Source organism: Sphaerodactylus townsendi, linkage group LG01 (assembly GCF_021028975.2).
Source record: "Sphaerodactylus townsendi isolate TG3544 linkage group LG01, MPM_Stown_v2.3, whole genome shotgun sequence".
In the NCBI taxonomy this organism is placed as follows: domain Eukaryota; kingdom Metazoa; phylum Chordata; class Lepidosauria; order Squamata; family Sphaerodactylidae; genus Sphaerodactylus; species Sphaerodactylus townsendi.
In genome coordinates this window covers 9,370,482-9,389,521 of record NC_059425.1, presented here as the reverse complement: position 1 = coordinate 9,389,521, position 19,040 = coordinate 9,370,482, and the positions used below count along the sequence as shown (strand labels likewise).

Here is a 19,040-nt window from a genome sequence, read left to right as displayed (position 1 = left end):
TACTTACCAGCTCAACGCACCAGCCAACCACCAAGGCCCTTTGTAAGCTCTTCTGATCCTGTTGGCCTGGCCCAGCGAGCTCCCGGAAAGCGGAGACGATGGTCAGCCCCCGATTATATTTCCCACCGACTGCATTGTATTCGATGACCTATAGAGCGGGGGAGAAAGAGACCCATTCATAAAATATTAGAACCAGGGGGCATCCATTGAAAATGCTGGGGGGAAGAATTAGGACTAATCAAAGGAAACACTTCTTCAAGCAACGCGTGATGGGTGTTTGGAATATGCTGCCACAGGAGGTGGTGACGGCCACTCACCTGGGTAGCTTTAAAAGGGGCTTGGACAGATTTATGGAGGAGAAGTCGATCTCTGGCGACCAATCTTGATCCTCCTTGATCTCAGATTGCAAATGCCTGAGCAGACCAGGTGATCGGGAGCAGCAGCAGCTGCAGAAGGCCATTGCTTTCACCTCCTGCATGTGAGCTCCCAAAGGCACCTGGTGGGCCACTGCGAGTTTTCTGGAAAAAGTGAGCTGCCAGCCCTCCGGAAATGCCCGCGAGGAGTGAAGGATGAAGTCCAGAATGAACAGAGACTCCGAAGCAAGGGAAAGCATCAGGGTTTCCCCGTTCTCGCTACACGCGGGCCTTCCAGGATCGGTGCCACCAAAAGAATGAACACGTCTGCAATGAAAACTGCCACACAGGAAACGTACTCTTGCTGCGGGGCAGAGCACCCGTGCACAATTGGCCGACGACTCTCTAAAGGAGTTTTTTCCCATAGCGTGCAAGGATTTGAACCCCAGTCTGACCAGTCTAGACTAATTGGGGAGCCACCACACCACGCTGGAGTCAATTCCCCCCCCCTCCCCCCCCGTCATTCAGTACTCACTTCTTTTAATCTGGCGACTGCGTCGGCTACTTCTGGGCTATGGAGCTCGTCGTTGGTCAGATCCCTGACAATCTGGGGGAAGAACTCCACAAACTCCTCCTTGGTCGCCGCCGTGGCCTCCTGCTTTCCGTTCGCGCTCATTTTTCACCCTGAAACCTAGAGAAATGTGGAGCGACAGAGTTGTACAAGGCGATTGGAGATGCCTCCCCAGGCGACGAGGATGGCAGAGGTCTGAATGATGACAGCCGCCGACACCCACAGGAATCAAAGATCAGTTTGGAACAGTTTGAGCAGAACGTTTTGTAAGCTGGAGAGAGAGAGCTCGGGAGGTCTGGCTCCGTTCCGCCGAACCTTTCAGTAGCTCCGCCCAAAGATTAACACTGATGACATTCTAATCTACGAAGGTTGGGGGGGTGTGTGGAGGGGGGGACATGATAGCCATGTTTAAATATTTGAAGGAATGCCATGTTGGTGAGAGAGCAAGCTTGTTTTCTGCTGCCTCAGAGACTAGGACCAGGAGTCATGGGTTCAAGGGGAAGGAAAAGAGATTCCACCTAAACATTAGAAAGAACTTCCTGACTGTCAGGGCCTTTCGATGCTGGAATTCACTGGAGAACATAAGAACATAAGAACTAGCCTGCTGGATCAGACCAGAGTCCATCTAGTCCAGCTCTCTGCTACTCGCAGTGGCCCACCAGGTGCCTTTGGGAGCTCACCTGCAGGAGGTGAAAGCAATGGCCTTAAGAACATAAGAACTAGCTTGCTGGATCAGACCAGAGTCCATCTAGTCCAGCTCTCTGCTACTTGCAGTGGCCCACCAGGTGCCTTTGGGAGCTCACCTGCAGGAGGTGAAAGCAATGGCCTTCTGCTGCTGCTGCTGCTCCCGAGCACCTGGTCTGCTAAGGCATTTGCAACCTCAGATCAAGGAGGATCAAGATTGGTAGCCATAGATTGACTTCTCCTCCATAAATCTGTCCAAGCCCCTTTCAAAGCTATCCAGGTTAGTGGCCATCACCACCTCCTGTGGCAGCATATTCCAAACACCCATCACACGTTGCGTGAAGAAGTGTTTCCTTTTATTAGTCCTAATTCTTCCCCCCAGCATTTTCAATGGATGCCCCCTGGTTCTAGTATTGTGAGAAAGAGAGAAAAGTTTCTCTCTGTCAACATTTTCTACCCCATGCATAATTTTACAGACTTCAATCATATCCCCCAGAGTCCAGGTGCTCGGGAGCAGCAGCAGCAGCAGAAGGCCATTGCTTTCACATCCCGCACGTGAGCTCCCAAAGGCACCTGGTGGGCCACTGCGAGTAGCAGAGAGCTGGACTAGATGGACTCTGGTCTGATCCAGCAGGCTTGTTCTTATGTTCTTATGGGGCCAAATGTCCCAAGGGTGCAGCCATTTAGGAAAATCGCCCCCCCCCCCAAACACACACCCCTCCCCCCCTCGGTCCATACACTGACCTGGAGCCAAAAAAAAATTGGGGGGGCGGAAAACTCAGATTTTGTACCGGGCTCCATTTTTCCCTAGATGCACCTCTGTGTGTGGCTGCTTTGGCTGGCCCCAGAATGGCACTGGGGGAGGGGTGATTGTAGGGGTGACCCCACAGCGAGGTGGGGCAGCTGCTTTAAGAGGTCTTATCAGGCCCACGAGTCTGCTGAGGCAACCCCCCCCCCCCCCCGCCGCCCGCTGCCAATCAGGAGCAAAGGATGGGTTGTCTCAACTGACTGGTGAGCCTGATACAATCCACCCTTTTGGCACCCCTGTCATCAGGTTTCCGACGCAAGAGACATTCAGAGACGGGTTTGCCATCACCTGCCTCTGGGTGGGCTGGCAGAGTTCGGAGAGAACAGGGACCAGCCCCACGGTCACCCGGCAGGCTTCATGTGTAGGAGTGGGGGAAACAGTCCCAGTTCATCAGATAAGAGTCCACTGCTTGTGCGGAGGAGTGTGGAATCGAACCCAGTTCTGCACGCGGACTCTCTCTTTCAGTTACCTAGAACAGATTTATAGGTTTGCCCAGGGAAGCGTTTGTACAATGGGAAGAACATTCCGATCTACTTTTCCACATCAAGATGTCAACACACTACAGATAAGATAATTTTTGAGGATTGCACAGCACGACAACTAAGACAAAAGGACACGGAGTCTTCATGGGAAAGGCGGGGTATAACTGCAATATAATAATATTAATAATATTAATAATATTAATAATAATAATGTTCAGCTCTCCATCTGTGATAGGATGGGAAACATATTGTCCTAAAGCAGTGGTGGCGAACCTATGGAGGTGGCACTCAGAGTTCGTCATGTGATAATAGGGTAATTATTTCAGGGAGATTATTAGCATTAAACCTAAGACCTAGTTTTGGGGAAGCAGTGTAGGTAACCCTGTTAAGCGCTGTTAAACCCTACTGATTTTCATGGGAAGAACTAAAGCATGATCCTTTACCTGGGAGTAAGCTCGGTTGCTGGCAATGGGGCTTGCTTCTGAGTAAACTCTCCTAGGGTTGTGATTCACCCGTTCGAAGCGTTGACAGTTGCTTCAAAGCAAAGCCACCGACTATCACCAAGCTTACTCTCGAGTAACGCGCCCCTTGAAGCCAACTGTTTTTTCTAAACTAAAAGTATTCAGGTGAAATTGCCGTGTTGGCACTTTGCAATAAATAAGTGGGTTTTGGGTTGCAGTTTGGGCACTTGGCGTCGAAAAGGTTCGCCATCACTGTCCTAAAGTTTAAACAGCGTTGCTTGGAGGTCTACATGGTAATTTCTGAGAAGAGCTTTGCATGTTCACCGCGCAACATTTTATGACCAACCAGTACTACACGACCATTATTATTACATGACTAACATCATACTTTAACTGGTTGTGGTGGGTTTTCCGGGCTGTGTGGCCTGGTAGATCTTGTTTCGACAATACACAATACTTTTAATACCATCATATAATTGTGATAGCTTTGTGGAGCAAAACACAGTAGTTGCAATTGTGCTTCTTTGCCGTATCTGACTTGCGGAAGGCACTGCCCCTTTTAAAAAGACCTAGATAAACCTTTGGAAGCAACGTTCCCCCAATGGCAATTAGCTACAATTACTAAATAGAACTTCCATATTCAGAGGCAGTCAGTCAACCTCTGAACTCAGGGCCGAAAGCAACAGCCGGGGAAGACCATCAGTTGAACGCCCTCCTTGTAAGCCTGCTGGGTCAACTGATACACAGCATAGGAAACCAGCTACTCATTGGTCCTGCCCAGCACAAACACCTTTACATTCTGGCAGTTTAAAACAACACAGAGTCTTGCAGCATCTCAAAGATTACTAGAAGAGGAAGAGTTAGTTTTTATACCTCTACCTTTGAGGGGTCTCAAAGCGGCCTTCCCTTTCTATCCCCTGCCCCCCAAAACAGGCACCTGATGAGGCAGGTGGGGCTGAGAGAGTTCTGAGAGAATTGTGACTGGCCCAAGGTCACCCCAGTAGGCTTCATGTGGTGGAACAGAGCTGACTCCAGCCATGGGGATCACAGTTCAGGAAGGATACTGACATGCTGGAATGGGGATGTCTTGTGCCGTCTGTCAGCCCCATCTACCTCGCAAGCTGTCCGTTTTGGGTGGGGAAGGGAATCCAGTTGAAAGCTACGTTGAATCAGCAGTGTGATGCAGCAGCTAAGAAGGCCAATGTGATTCTGGGCTGCATCAATAAGAGCATAGTGTCAAGATTGAGGGAAGTAATAGTACCACTCTACTCGGGTCAGACCTCACCTAAAGTACCGTGTTCAGTTCTGGCCACCAAAATTCAGGAAGGATTTCGACAAGCTGGAACGGGTCCAGAGGAGGGCAACCAAAACGGTCAGAGGTCTGGAATCCATGCCCTAAGACAGCGATGGCGAACCTTTTTGAGACCGAGTGCCCAAATTGCAACCCAAAACCCACTTGTTTATCGCAAAGTGCCAACACGGCAATTTTACCCGAATACTGAGGTTTTAGTTTAGGAAAAACGGTTGGCTCCGAGGCATGCGTTACTCGGGAGTAAGCTCGGTGGTAGTCGGTGGCTCTGCGTTGAAGCAACCGTGCAACTCTTCCAACGGGTGAATCACGACCCTAGGAGGGTTTGCTCAGAAGCAAGCCCCATTGCCAGCAACCAAGCTTGCTCCCAGGTAAAGGATCGCGCTTTAAGTCCCAGGTAAAGGATCGCGCATGAAAATCAGTGGGGTTTAACAGCACTTATCGGGGTTACCTACACTGCTTCCCCAAAACTAGGTCTTAGGTTTAATGCTAATAATCATGCCCAGCGGCCCAGGCCAGTCTAGATGTGTCGGGGGAGCGGAGCAACTCTGTTTGCACGTGCCCACAGAGAGGGCTCTGAGTGCCACCTCTGGCACCCATGCCATAGGTTTGCCACCACTGCCCTACGAGAAGAGACTTAGGGAGCTGGGGATGTTTAGTTTGGTGAAGAGAAGGCTAAGAGGTGACATGATAGCCATGTTCAGATATCTGAAGGGATGTCGTGCGGGTGAGGGAGCAAGCTTGTTTTCTGCTGCTCCAGAGACCAGGAGTCCTGGGTTCAAGGTGAAGGAAAAGAGAGTCCACCTAAACTTCCTGAAGAACTTCCTGACAGTCAGGGCTGTTCGACAGTGGAATTCACTGGTAGTCTCCTTCTGAGGAGGTTTTCAGAGGCTGGATGACCATCTGTCAGGAGTGCTTGGATTGTGCGTTCCTGCATGGCAGGGGGTTGGACTGGATGGCCCTTGGGGGTCTCTTCCAACTCCATGAGCCTATGACAGCCTTCAACCACACCGAGGAACAATATGCTTGCTCGCTTGGCGTTCTCCCCAGCAGGAGTTCTAAAAAGGATTGCTTGGTTCGGTTGTCCACAGTACACTCCTGCAAGGTAGGAGAGGCAGAGAGCACGTGACTGGCCCAAGTTTCCCCAGCGAGCATCCTGGCAGAGCGGGGATTCGCACCGGGGGCTCCCAGCCGCCAGCCTGGCAGTGTGGCCCCGCCGCCTCCCCGGCTGTCTAACAGACCTCGCAAAACACCCGTGCAAAACACCAGTGACCCGGGATAGCAAAAAGAGAAAGGAAATGAAGGCAACCCCTTGCAGCTCTCACCTGCTCCTGCCACTCCAAGGCGCCACTCCGGCTCCACTCCGGATTGCCGGCTACATAACTAGGGAGCCAGACAGAAATTCCTGAGAGGTCAGGTGCATTCTGGGATTTGTAGTCGTCACGCTGTCCCTACCCCATAGGGGCGAGCGCAAGGCCGCCCTCAAAAGGACTACGCTTCCCGAAAGGCAGTGCGAAAGAGGGCGTGGCCCATGTCCGTGGGGCGAAAAAGGGACCATGCCGGCTCCACCGCCTGGATTGGCTGTTTCCATCGTATGAGGACGGCCCATGGTCGTCGGAACCAATCGGAAGGAGCGGAGGAGCGGAGCTTGACCCCAAGGGAGTTGTGGATTGGCTAGTGAGGGAAAGCGGCTGGAGTGACGCAGAGGGAATCCTCGGAGCGTCTCCACATAGCGACGTGGGAGGAGAATTGACCAGTGGGTGTGGAGTAATTGCGGGTTTTGCGGAAAGCGCGTCAGCTTCCGAGACTAGCAGAGTTCTTTGTCAGGGCAGCCAGGAAAATACTTTCTGCTCGTGAATCGTGCTCATTTTTAAACGTTGCACATAAGTATGTTTGTCCTTTATTTAAATGCATGTAAAAACAAAAAAAGAGGACAAACGAGCAAGCTAATGAAACACTTGTTTATTTCATGTATTTATTTGTTGCGTTTTTACCCCGCCAAATCTCCTAGGGGGCTCAGGGCGTCTTACAATGAAACAATATATATTAATTAAACAATATAATTAAACAATATAATTAAACAATATAATTAAACAATACAATAAATAATTTTAAAAATGTATACATGAAAAGCTTTAAGGACAAATTACAATAAATAGCATAGTTTCACCCTATGGCTATTCCAGTGCATGAAGAATGCAGGGCTGGTTTGGATCCAAGCACCCACGATCAAAGATTGGGGTTGCCAATTTCCAGGTGGCCCATGGAGATCTCCCACTATTATCATGGATCTCCAGGCGACCCCTTGAGAAAATACCTGCTTTGGAAGGTGGACTGTGTGGCCTCATACCCTCCCAAACTCCCAACCTCTCCAGCTTTCACTCCTGAAATCTCTAAGCATTTCCCAACTCAGCTGGCAGCCCTATCAAAGACGCCCACTTGAGAGAAGGGGTGGGCAAACTATTCAGTTTGCGTGTCAGTATGATGTATTGGTTAAGAGCAGGTGGACTGTAATCTGGAGAACTAGGTTCGAATCCCCACTCCTCCACACAAGCAGTAGTCTCTTATCTGATGAACTGGAATTGTTTCCCCACTCCTACACCTGAAGCCTGCTGGGTGACCTTGGGCAACCTTTCTCCATAAAAAAGAAGACAGTGTAGTTAGCAGAAGCTGAATGGGTGGGCCTCTGAATGCCAGAGTGGTCCCGATTCTCTTTTGAAGTTAGAGAATCGGATTCAAGTGTCGACTTGTTCAAAAAATATCATTTGCAATGTTAAACGTAGCACTTTGACAAAAGAGCATCAAAAGGGGTCCGGACGGCTATCAGTATCACTTTCGTTTTCTTACAGTTGCACCCACTGTATTTCTAAATTAGATTTATTAATTCTAAATTAAATAGTGTTTCTAAATTAGATTGCATTACTGATCACGTTCAAATATGCAAATAATCTTCTTCTTTTTTGTGGTCAGCAGAACACTCTATCATATGCTAGATAGTCCTGTAGCTTTATGTCCCAAAGTTTGAATTCTTATGTAAAATTCCAGAAGATATTGTCAGCCTTGTTTTTCTCTCATGCCCAACATTTATCTGGGACATGAGCACAGATTTTATATAACAACAACACCTTTTATCAGCATGCAAAGAAGAAGAAGAAGAAGAAGAAGAAGAGGAGGAGGAGGAGGAGGAGTTTGGATTTATATCCCCCCTTTCTCTCCTGCAGGAGACTCAAAGGGGCTTACAATCTCCTTGCCCTTCCCCGCTCACAACAAACACCCTGTGAGGTAGGTGGAGGGCTGAGAGAGCTCCGAGAAGCTGTGACTCAGCCCAAGGTGACGGCCCAGCTGGCGCGGCGTGGGAGTGCGCATGAGGCTAATCTGAATTCCCAGATAAGCCTCCCCACAGCCTGCCGCAGAGCGGGATGAAATCCAACCCGGTTCCTCCAGATTAGAATGCACCTGCTCTTAACCACTACGCCACTGCTGCTCCTAAGTTTAAAAAAGGTAAAGTTTCCCCTTCAGTCGTATCCGACCCTGGGGTACCACTGCAAGCAGGCAAGCCTCTTTGTGGGGTAGTTTGCCATTGCTTTCCCCGGCTATTCTTTACCCCCTAGCTATGAGCTAGGTACTCTTTTACTGACCAAGAAATGGATGGATGACCATGAGCCAGCCGCCAGGACATCTGACCCGCAGGGGGATCAAACTCCAGCCGTGCGAGTGGCAGAAGTGACTTTGAGGTTTCGAACAGGGGCGTAACGAGGCAAACTGTAGCCCTGGGCAAAACCTGAGTTGGATACCCCCCACCTATGAGCGGCCACTCCACTACAACCAAAAATTATTTTTGCACCATGACATTGGTGCCTGTAGGGGGTGCATTTTTAGACATATCAGCACCAAAATCTCAGTGTATCATCGGGAGACTGCCCTTATGCTACCTCCCAAGTTTGGTGAGGTTTGTTTCAAGGAGTCCAAAGTTATGGACCCTCAAAGGGGGTGCCCCATCCCCCATTCTTTGCTAAGGAAATGGGGGCTACCCCATTAGCTCCCATTGGAAACAATGGGGAATGGGGCACCCCCTTTGGGAGTCCATAACTTTGGACTCCCTGAACCAAACCTCACCAAACTTGGGAGGTAGCATAAGGGCAGTCTCCTGATGATACACTGAAATTTTGGTGCCGCTAGCCTAAAAACTGCGCCCCCTGCAGGCCAAAAATGGAAAACCACTAAAAATACCCAAAAACGAACCCTGCATTTTGATGCCCCCCACAAGATGATGCCCTGGGCAGCTGCCCACCTTGCCCAATGGGCATTACGCCCCTGGTTTCGAATCTTCATCGCCTTTTGTTAAAAATGCGGCAACGTCTGTAGTTATCTGGTTTCGGGGTCAGTATTTTTCTTTGTCAAAAGTCAGTAGAGCTTTGTTTATATCTACTGTATATACTGGCGTATAAGACTACTTTTGAACCCTGGGAAATCATCTGTAAAGTGTGGGGTCGTCTTATACGCCGGGTACTCTTATATGGCGAGTATATCCCAAACTCTATATTTTAACTGGAAAAGTGGGGGGGTCGTCTTATACACCCAGTCGTCTTATACGCCGGTATATACGGTATCTATATATATATAAAAATCTAACAGAGTGTTTGTCCCTGATGGTCTCCCTCAGAAGCTGCTGGACGGATCGCCCCCAAATTTTCACAGGACGTCCCTCCCCGTTCCGGGCAGGTAATCGGACCTTCAAATTGCCGGAAGTCCACACCTGAGCCAGGTAAAATGTCTTTTTCCTGGCGCACCAGGCCATGAAGCTGTTTGTGTTCAGCTGTCATCCTTAGAATGTTCGTGTAGCCTGTTTGCCTGTGACCTGAGGGCTTGGGATGAGGGCTTAGAACATAGGTGTCAAACTCGCGGCCCTCCAGAGGTTATGGACTACAATTCCCATCATCCCCTGCCAGCATGATGCTGGCAGGGGGTGATGGGAACTGTAGTCCATAACATCTGGAGGGCCGCGAGTTTGACACCTGTGGCTTAGGATGTTCGCGCCGATGGCCAGAGATGAGCAGCGAGAACAGTAAATTGGCAACACTGTTAGGTAATACGAGTGGAAGTGAAACACATACACATGTGAGACGTCAGGTGGGGTTCCCCCCCCACACACAGGTAGTTTTCACTCTCTGTGCCTCACCCACTGCTCCCACACAACGCACATCCAGCTCATCCTCACACACCTCACTCTGCCCTCCCTCACATCCAACCACCACTTTCCCACTTCCTCACCCATATTCGCCACAGCTCTCTTTTACCAAAAGCGAGCTGGAGTTTGCCTTTTTCTTCTAAGAAAATCCGCGGGGTGGGGGTTAACCAACACTACCCGGCTCCAGCTTCTTTTGCACGTGGCTCCTTTACTGTAGACCCAGGGAGCTGGCTCTCGCCGATCTTTGGAGCTGCCCTGCACCCCTGCCCTGCCTCTGCTGCCTGACTGGGATAGCCTCCTTGCCCCAGTTCTGCCTTACCCAGGCCAGGACTGTGCGTGTCAACCAGCCTCATGGACAGCAGGATTCGCACGCTGGACAGTTCCGTTGTGGAATGGAAAGGGTTACCTTATACTAAAAAAACGAGACAGCACCATATAACGATGTGCATTGAAAAGGGAAAGAGGGATTCCATTTGACCACCCCAAAAGGCTATGCTGGGGATCATTGGACCTGCATGGACATCTGTGTGGGTTGCGGACTGTGATGAGAAGGACAATTGCCACAGCAACGCGTGGCCGGGCCCACTAGTAAAACTATATAGATAAAACTACATAGATAAAATCTATATAATCCATATAAACCTATATTGAGAAATTCACTACCTTACAGTGAATTTCTCAACTGAACGCTCTGTCTGATGGTACTGAGAAATTATGGGTTTTATACAGCTGAATGCTGGCAAGCGGACCTGCGCCGCCCCCACGTGCAGGTCAGGAGTGGGGCCAGCCGGCTCGCCTTACCCAAGATCTCCATGTGGAGATCAAGGCGCCTTCCACACCTGCAGAATAATGCACTTTCAATCCACTTTCAATGCACTTTGCAGCTGGATTGTACTGGGCAGAATAGCAAAATCCACTTGCAAACAATTGTAAAAGTGGATTGAACGTGCATTATTAAGTGGCTGACATTGCCTCCCCTCCGTTTTATCTTTCCAACAATCCTGCGAGGTAGGTTAGGTTGAGAGTATATGACTGGGCTGATGTAGGCGCAGAAGAAAGAAAAGTAGACAAAAAGGGAGAAAGAATGTAGACAGAAAGAAAAGAGAATGTAGAGAGAGAGAGAGAGAAAAGGGTTTTGGATTCAACAAGAAAGGTTATTTCTTCTTTCCCTCCATTATTTTTCCTATAATGGAGAGATGGCAACCATAATGCTGCCGACCAAAGAAATCGTGCAGGCCTTAAACCTATTCTTTTACTGCTGCTAGCTTAGCCAAATAGCTCCAAAAATGCCCCTTTTGTTCACAGTTCTACAAAATGTGCAAGCCAGACTGTTTTCAAGATCCTGTTGTACCCAAAAGATACCTTAAAGTTGCCCTTTGCTTTCCTGAGACAATAGGAAGGACTAGGGGAAAGTTTAGGCTCTTTGTCTAAAACATAGGGCAACTTGAAACATACATGATAAGAGAAACAAGGGTTTTTGATTCATATAAGGTCAAAGAGTGAAACGCTGACATCTTCCAATGAGGATTTTGGACAACCCCAAAGGGCTGTGGGAACAGAGAAAATATCCACCTTTTGTGTGATTGATTGATGATGTGGGCATTTTGGGGTGTATTCTTTGCTGCCATTTTGATATAGCTTGTCGTGAATACTATAAAAGTGAGAACACGTCGCCATTTTAGGCGTGGCTCCCCTGATATTGTCTTGCCCGCAGTTGGCCGAATAAAGATCTCTCTGATTTTATTCTGTATCGGCTTGAGCTTCTTTGTTTTAATGTGTTACTCCGTTGTAACACTGAGGTCACCCTGTAAGCTTCCATCGCAGAGTGGGGCTTTGGACTGAACATGAGTCAGCAGTGTGACGCAGCGGCCAAGAAGGCCAGTGCGATTCTGGGTTATATCAGTAGGACTCTAGTGTCTGGATCAAAGGATGTAATTGTACCTCTCGATTCTGCATTGTCCCTGGATTAACCATTAAGGAAAATAAGCATGTGAATAAGGCCTCAAGTAAAGGGGGCCCCATAGATGGGGTTTTTCCAGTGCCAAATTTACAATGGACCACGGTGCAGTCTTGCAGCTGAACAAGGGCCCATCAAAAGAAGGCCCCGCAACATATGAAAGAAAAATAATATAATTATAGCTTTGAAAAGGTTAATAATATATGCCTTATCTCTGCTAAGTATTGAAGCAGATTTGTTACATCATAAGCATAAGCATTTTATTGTCATTGTGCACGCACAACTGTTACCAATGGGAAAATAAACAAAATATTTTCCTGAAGTCAGGTTGCCTAGCTACACTGGCTCCATGCCTGGACACGGAGACTTGTGTGGTTCAGAAGCCTTCATAAGGTTCACAAAGAATGTATATGCATGATTGTGCCAATGCTATATGGTTTCCCTCTTGTTTATGCCTTTCTAGGATGTAATAAAAGCCCCTTTTAAGTTGAATTTATGATGTGCCTGCAGTTTAGGATGTTAGTTTAATAAGGTTCTTCAGTTAGGTTAAGGTTCTATTAGTTTTAAGCGAGCCCTGCCAGTAGGTAGATGTACAGTCCTGCCTATAAGTATAAGTATGCGTGTTTATCCTTTAAGGTTTTCCTAATGTTTAAGTTAGAAATGTTATTTTTTAAATTTGTGTCTGAGGGAATAGAAGCAATAGCCAGTTAAGGTCTGATATTAAAGAGGGACAAGGAAGTTACTCCTGGAATTTAGCTTTGGACCAACACCCAGGTAATCCCATCTTCAATAACAAAAGGGCCTTTTGACTCACAAAGGATGTCACCCTAATTTGCTATTGGACAGTTTGAAGTTTTCATCTAAGGCTACAGAAGCTCATTGGACTGTTCACATCCCATTACTTTCAGGGATCCAAGAATTCATTGGTTGATTTTGAACTTGTCTCTGTCTAACACTCCCAAGGAACCACCTCAGGCAAGAAGGTGCTAGCTTTTCTTCTGGGATTTGATCTCATCAGCATGTGCAAAGGGACTGTTTTCTCCCTTTGGCGTTCTAGGATTTTTCTCTGTATTAGATGGAAGGAGACCGCCTTCCTGGTTTTACACTGTGGGGGGTGGGACTGCCCTACACCCCTTTTCTGGGTTACTGGGAAATGTATAAAGGGGCTGAGGCACAGCCATGTGGGGTCCCTTTCTGCTGAGCTGTGCCAAGAGATCACTTGCAATAAAATCCTTCCTGCTTTGAAGAAACGCCGGCTTCCTGCGCCTCATTAAGTTGCTGAGCTGAAATCACTTATTGTTACCTGGCAATTCGCGGTAACACAACGAAATTTACAGCAGCATTCCTCGATGCATACAATGTCAGACTCATACCCCATCCTCACTTTCCCCTTCCTCCACCCATCCCTACACAGCCCCAAACACATCAACACGAAGCCGCGGAGTTCAGCATCACCACAGCTATAGAGCAGAAGCTGTCTCTAAGCCTCTTTGTCCCAGTTTTGATAGACCTGTATCGTCTGCCGGATGGTCACAGTTCAAAAAGAGATTCATTTTGAGGATACGATCAAAAACTGTGCAATTGAAGAATGCAGGAGAAAACTTTTCGTAGTATAAATAACGTTATAAGTAAACAACAGTAAGCATTATTTTGTATCTTTTATTTGTGCAAGGAAAAATGCTATGTATCTTCCAGACAAGAAAGCAATGGAAAAAAACAGGTGTTTTGTTTCATGCAAATAATGATATTTATTCATTAGAATATGTTACAGTTTACTACTGTTTTTCTTTTGAATTACATAGAGAGTCTACGGGGTACCATAATCTTTTCAGTGCTGAGGGCCTCTTGGGGTCTTAATCAGAGGTGGGATCCAGCAGGTTCTCACAGGTTCCCGAGAGTAGGTGACTAATTATTTGTGTGTGCCGAGAGGGGGTTGCTAATTGGTGATTTTGCCCTGTGATTTTGGCCTTAGTTATGCCCCTCCTCTCAGCAGTAGCGCGCAGAACTTGAAGCAGTCTAGCAGGAGGTGCACCGGCGTGCGTGGCAGCCTGGCATGCCATCGCGTGGCATTCGCTTTCCTACGCCGATGGACCAAGCTGCAGCGGCAGTTCGTCAACCTGCCACAGCCCACGCCCCAGGAATGCCCACACCCCCCGGCTGCCCGTGTCGTGCTCAGCCCAGCCCCATTGGCACTACGCCACAGTTTGAATCCCACCACAATGGGAACCTGTTACTAAAATTTTTGGATCCCACCACTGGAATATACGCTTCTGTGCATTGGTAAAATGGCCCCCAAAGACCCCATAGATCTACTCGTAGGCCCCTCCATTCATCAGAGGGGCACCTTTTAATGATCCTGGAGGGGGGGGGAGGGATATCTGGCTGGCTTCAACGAGAGCCGGAGCCATTTGCAACGTTTCTTAGTATACACACGGACGTTACTAGCGAGCAGAGGGAAATTAATAGAAAGTATTAAAAGCTGCAGTTGGTTACAGAGGACCAGTAATTCATATAACATTTGGAGTAAAATAAAAAAACCTCCCCCCAAAAATGGAAGTTTCCAATCCTAATGCATCCACTCAACAACAAAACTAGGTGATTCATTCCCCTTCAACAACAAGACTGGGCAATTCGGGACTCCAGAATCTGGAAAGAAATTGAGAAATTGAGGAGAATTCGGGAAGCATCCCGAGGGATCTGACCTGCTGTGTTTATATGGCATAAACCAAGGAAGAGTTATTGCTGCCCCCAATTTCGAAGAATGTATTGTCGAAGGCTTTCACGGCCGGAATCACTGGGGTGCTGTCTGGTTTCCGGGCTGTATGGCCGTGTTCTAGCAGCGTTCTCTCCTGCTAGTTATGCGACCCCCGAGCAGGAGAGAATGCTGCTAGAACACGGCCATACAGCCCGGAAACCGCACAGCACCCCAATTTGGAAGAACTTTAGTACTTTTAAGCACTGCATGAGAAACAGTCATTTCACAGGTCCCCTTGTTCTGACCTGGAAACGTCGCGAGTGTGAGCTTTACCTGTAGAATTGCTGGCTGTCGTTTCTGCAGCAGCTAAAGAAACAGCAGCCTTACCAGAAGAGGAATAGAGGACCGCCACCAGGTGGAGGCCGGACTGCATTTCTGCAACTCACCTATCTCCATGCCAAACTGCACACGCCGATCGACGTCGTCTGCCCACACCTCTTGCTTAGCGCCACGCCACAAGACTGGGAAGATGCCACGGTTCAGGTGCCCCTGCCGGGCCACCTGCTCGTTGCGTGTCACGGCAATAATAAGGGCCCGTGGACGATAGCGGGAGAGCAGCTGGGCAGATCTGAGTCATGCGAGGAAGAAAAGGGTGAAAGGGTCGATCAAAATTCCTCCTTAGTGCTAGGGCTACCAAGAGCGGGCAACGGGGCGGACAAAACTCCAAGTCAGCTGAATTAACACCTATACTCACTGGGTGAGACACTGGAGGCCCCCTTTCTATGGAGGCCCGGGTCACAAATATACCAGCGTGGCAGTTTTTCATCTCTACCAGACTGAGCAGTTGGTGCCCTATCTGTCTCTCCCCAACCTAGCCACTGTTATCCATGCAAAGGTCACTTCCAGGCGATACTGCTATAACTTCCTCTACATAGAAGAAGAAGAGTTTGGATTTGTATCTCTCCTGTAAGGTGGCCTACAAGCTCCTTTCCTTTCCTCTCCCCACAAGAAGAAGAGTTTGGGTTTATATCCCCCCTTTCTCTCCTATAGGAGACTCGTTAGAGGCCAATTTACTGGTGGTCCCTGGCCCCTCGATGATGCGGCTGGCCTCTACTCGCAGGGGCTTTACAGCCCTGGCCCCTGCTTGGTGGAACACTTTACCACCAGCTATCTGGGCCCTGCGGGATCTTGGAGAGTTCCTCAGGGCCTGTAAGACTGAATTGTTCCACCGGGCTTTGGGAGGGGCCGGCCGCTGATGTGCGCCACTCTCCCCCCCCCTTTTACACTCTGGGCCCCTTTATTTCTATGGGGGCCCTCCGCTCTCCTGTGTGCTCTTTCCAGGGTGGTTTGTGAAGTTTTATGCGGGATGCCGATGTAATTTTATTTAATCCGCTGTTTTAAATGGGGTTTTAATGCGATTGTTTGTTATTGTGTTGTTCACCGCCCAGAGCCCTTCGAGGGAGGGGCGGTATACAAAACTGATTATAAATAAATAAAAATAAAATAAAAATAAAGGGGCTTACAATCTCCTTGTCCTTCCCCACTCACGACAAACACCCTGTGAGGTAGGTGGGGTTCAGAGAGCTCAGAAGAACTGTGACTAGCCCAAGGTCACCCAGCTGGCGTGTGTGGGAGTGCACAGGCTAATCTGAATTCCCCAGATAAGCCGCCACAGCTCAGGTGGCAGAGCTGGGAATCAAACCCGGTTCCTCCAGATCAGAGTGAACCTGCTCTTAGCCACTAAGCCACTGCTGCTCTCACAACAGACACCTTGTGAGGTAGGTGGGGCTGAGAGAGTCCTGAGAGAACTGTGACTAGCCCAAGGTCACCCAGCAGGAATGTTGGAGTGCGGAAACACATCTGGTTCACCAGACAAGCCTTTGCCACTCAGGTCGAGGAGTGGGGGAATCAAACCCGGTTCTCCAGATTAGAACCCACCTGCTCTTAACCACTACACCACGCTGGCTCTAAGGTCAAGATGCGGTCGGAACTGGTGATTCCCATCTCCCAGAAGGGTCGATCCAGAGGAAAAATAGCAAAGGGGGGCCTTTCAGTTTTCGAACCGGCCCCCTTCCTCACCTGCCAGACGTCGTGAGGACGACAATGGCGGCCGCGCAGCACTTGAACGAGGCCTCGACGGCACCGATGGCCGTCACCTCTGTGGGATCTTGGCTCAGCGGGGTCAGGCGGCGTAACTCCTGGAAGAGCTGCTGGTGGTACATGGCGGCCTCGGCTTCCCGGGCGATCTGTGGGGCAGAGGATTGTCAAACGACTTCCGGCGCAGATATAGCTGCCAATTCCAGGTTGCGAAATCCCTGGAGATTAGCGGATGGATCTTAGGGTCAGTGAGTTTTGCGGAGAGGAGGGACCTCAGTGGGATATAATGCTGCAGAATCCACTTTCCAGAACAGTAATTTTCTCCAGGGGAACGGATCTCTGTCCTGTGGAGATCAGTTGTGATCCTGTGAGATCTCCGGGCCCCACCCTAACTGCAGAGGGGGTGGTTAATGAGAAACTATCCCCTTTTTTTGTCACACGGATGAAGAAGAGGAGTGTGGATTTATATCCCACCTTTCTCTCCTGTAAGGAGACTCAAGGTGGCCTACAAGCTCCTTTCCCTTCCCCACTCCCACAACAGACACCTTGTGAGGTAGGTGGGGCTGAGAGAGTTCCGAGAGAACTGTGACTAGCCCAAGGTCACCCAGCAGGAATGTAGGAGTGTGGAAACACATCTGGTTCACCGGATAAGCCTCAGTCTCTCAGGTGGAGAAGTGGGGAATCAAACCCGGTTCTCCAGATTAGAATCCACCTGCTCTTAACCACTACAGCACGCTGGCTCTCATGCCCTCCAGGGTATCAGAACATGATCATTCAATGAGAAGAAGAAGAAGAAGAAGAAGAGGAGGAGGAGGAGGAGGAGGAGGAGGAGGAGGAGGAGGAGGAGGAGGAGTTTGGATTTATATCCCCCCTTTATCTCCTGCAGGAGACTCAAAGGGGCTGACAATCTCCTTGTCCTTCCCTTCTCATAACAAACACCCTGTGAGGTGGGTGGGGCTGAGAGAGCTCCGAGAAGCTGTGACTAGCCCAAGGTCACCCAGCTGGTGTGTGTGGGAGTGCACAGGCTAACCTGAATTCCCCAGAGAAGCCTCCACAGCTCAGGCGGCAGAGCTGGGAATCAAACCCGGTTGCTCCAGATTAGATACACGAGCTCTTAACCTCCTACGCCACTGCTGCTCTCTATGACCAATTACCCACTTTCTGTGGGGAAAGTGAGAGCACTTCTGGGTCACCTTCTTGAGCCAGAGTGGGGTGAGGGCAGGGAAAAGCTGGCAGTAGGAAATCAGCCTTTATTTTTATTGTCGAAGGCTTTCATAGCCAGATTCAACTGGTTGTGATGGATTTTCTGGGCTGCGTGGCTGTGGTCTGGTAGATCTTGTTCGTAACATTTCACCTGCATCTGTGCTGGCATCTTCAGAGGTGTATCACAGACAGAAGTCTGTTGTACACTGTGCACATGTTGGGAACAAGATCTACCAGATCATGGCCACACAGCCTGGAAAACCCACAACAACCAGCCTTTATATCTTTCTACCTCACATAATTAAGTTGTGGAACTCCCTGCCACAAGACATGCACTGGGAACACTCGCAAACAAAGCATCTGCAGATGTGTGCAAGTCTCCCATGGTGGCGCCATACGTTTTAACTGATTAGCAGGCTAGTTAGCCAACACTCAACCAAGTTTCTCAGAGCTTGGAAGCTAGGTAGGGAAGTACTCGGATGGGAGACCCCCCAAGGAAAGCAGGTTACTATGCAGAGGCAGCCAACTGCAAACTCTGTTTCCCATGGGTCCAGGGTGTCAGGGAAAGCCTAGTTATCTACAAAGCATGTGAAGCCATAAAGCAAAGATCATGGAAGGAATGCTCCAGATGGTAGTGGTAACATATAGCAGGCTGGTTATATATATCTTTTAGCAGCATTGATTTGTTTTACGCAGTTACATTGCGTTAGGAATGCATCTCAGTCACATAGATCCCCCTGACAGCCGACAGGGAGACTTACCAGCAGCAAACAGAGGCCTAGGTCTCTCTTGTCAGCAATGCAGTGACATCACTTCTGGCGTGTACAAGAAGTGACATCATCACAACAGTGCCACGGGTGGATACTCTGATGCTTTGCACAAAACTCTATGGTCAAAACAGCTTCTACCGTAGAGTTTTTGCCCAAATACCAGAGCATCCATGTACGCCAGTGACGTGATGACGTCAGTTCTGCTGCACGCCGGAAGAAGCGTTGCCCCATTGCCACTGACAGAAGCCAGGGCCTCAGTTTGAAGCCGGTAAGTTCCCCACCCTCTCCCTTGCTGGTTGGCAGGCGATCCTATGGGGGCCGCCCCAGAAAAGTCCCTGTTTTGTGTACCAAACGAGCTTCCTTGGTTGACGGGACAGTCAGGAGAAGAAGAAGAAGAGTTTAGATGTATATCCCCCCTTTCTCTCCTGTAGGAGACTCAAAGGGGTTTACAATCTCCTTGCC

The 19,040-nt window shown here is 49.1% G+C and overlaps 2 protein-coding genes across 3 annotated transcripts in view; both read right to left on the bottom strand.

The window, feature by feature from the left end:
- The window catches only part of FDPS (farnesyl diphosphate synthase), a 34,706-nt gene extending 28,621 nt beyond the window's left edge, over nt 1–6,085 (bottom strand). Inside the window, exons 1-3 of one of the 2 annotated variants that reach the window (XM_048491776.1) lie at nt 5,994–6,085; nt 889–1,044; nt 8–148 (exon numbers count right to left, since the gene is read on the bottom strand). In XM_048491776.1, the coding sequence (XP_048347733.1) occupies nt 8–148; nt 889–1,029 (282 nt within the window). In that variant the 5' untranslated portion in view covers nt 1,030–1,044; nt 5,994–6,085. Of the gene's footprint in view, nt 1–7; nt 149–888; nt 1,045–2,704; nt 2,725–5,993 lie in introns of those variants that run through there. The other variant, XM_048492545.1, reaches the window with a different exon arrangement.
- Nucleotides 6,086–6,159: 74 nt separating this feature from the next.
- The window catches only part of LOC125436554 (pyruvate kinase PKM-like), a 34,914-nt gene continuing 22,033 nt past the window's right edge, over nt 6,160–19,040 (bottom strand). The window contains exons 6-8 of the mRNA XM_048503678.1: nt 16,588–16,754; nt 14,896–15,136; nt 6,160–6,342 (exon numbers count right to left, since the gene is read on the bottom strand). Of these exons, the coding sequence (XP_048359635.1) occupies nt 6,160–6,342; nt 14,896–15,136; nt 16,588–16,754 (591 nt within the window). The remainder of the gene's footprint in view (nt 6,343–14,895; nt 15,137–16,587; nt 16,755–19,040) is intronic.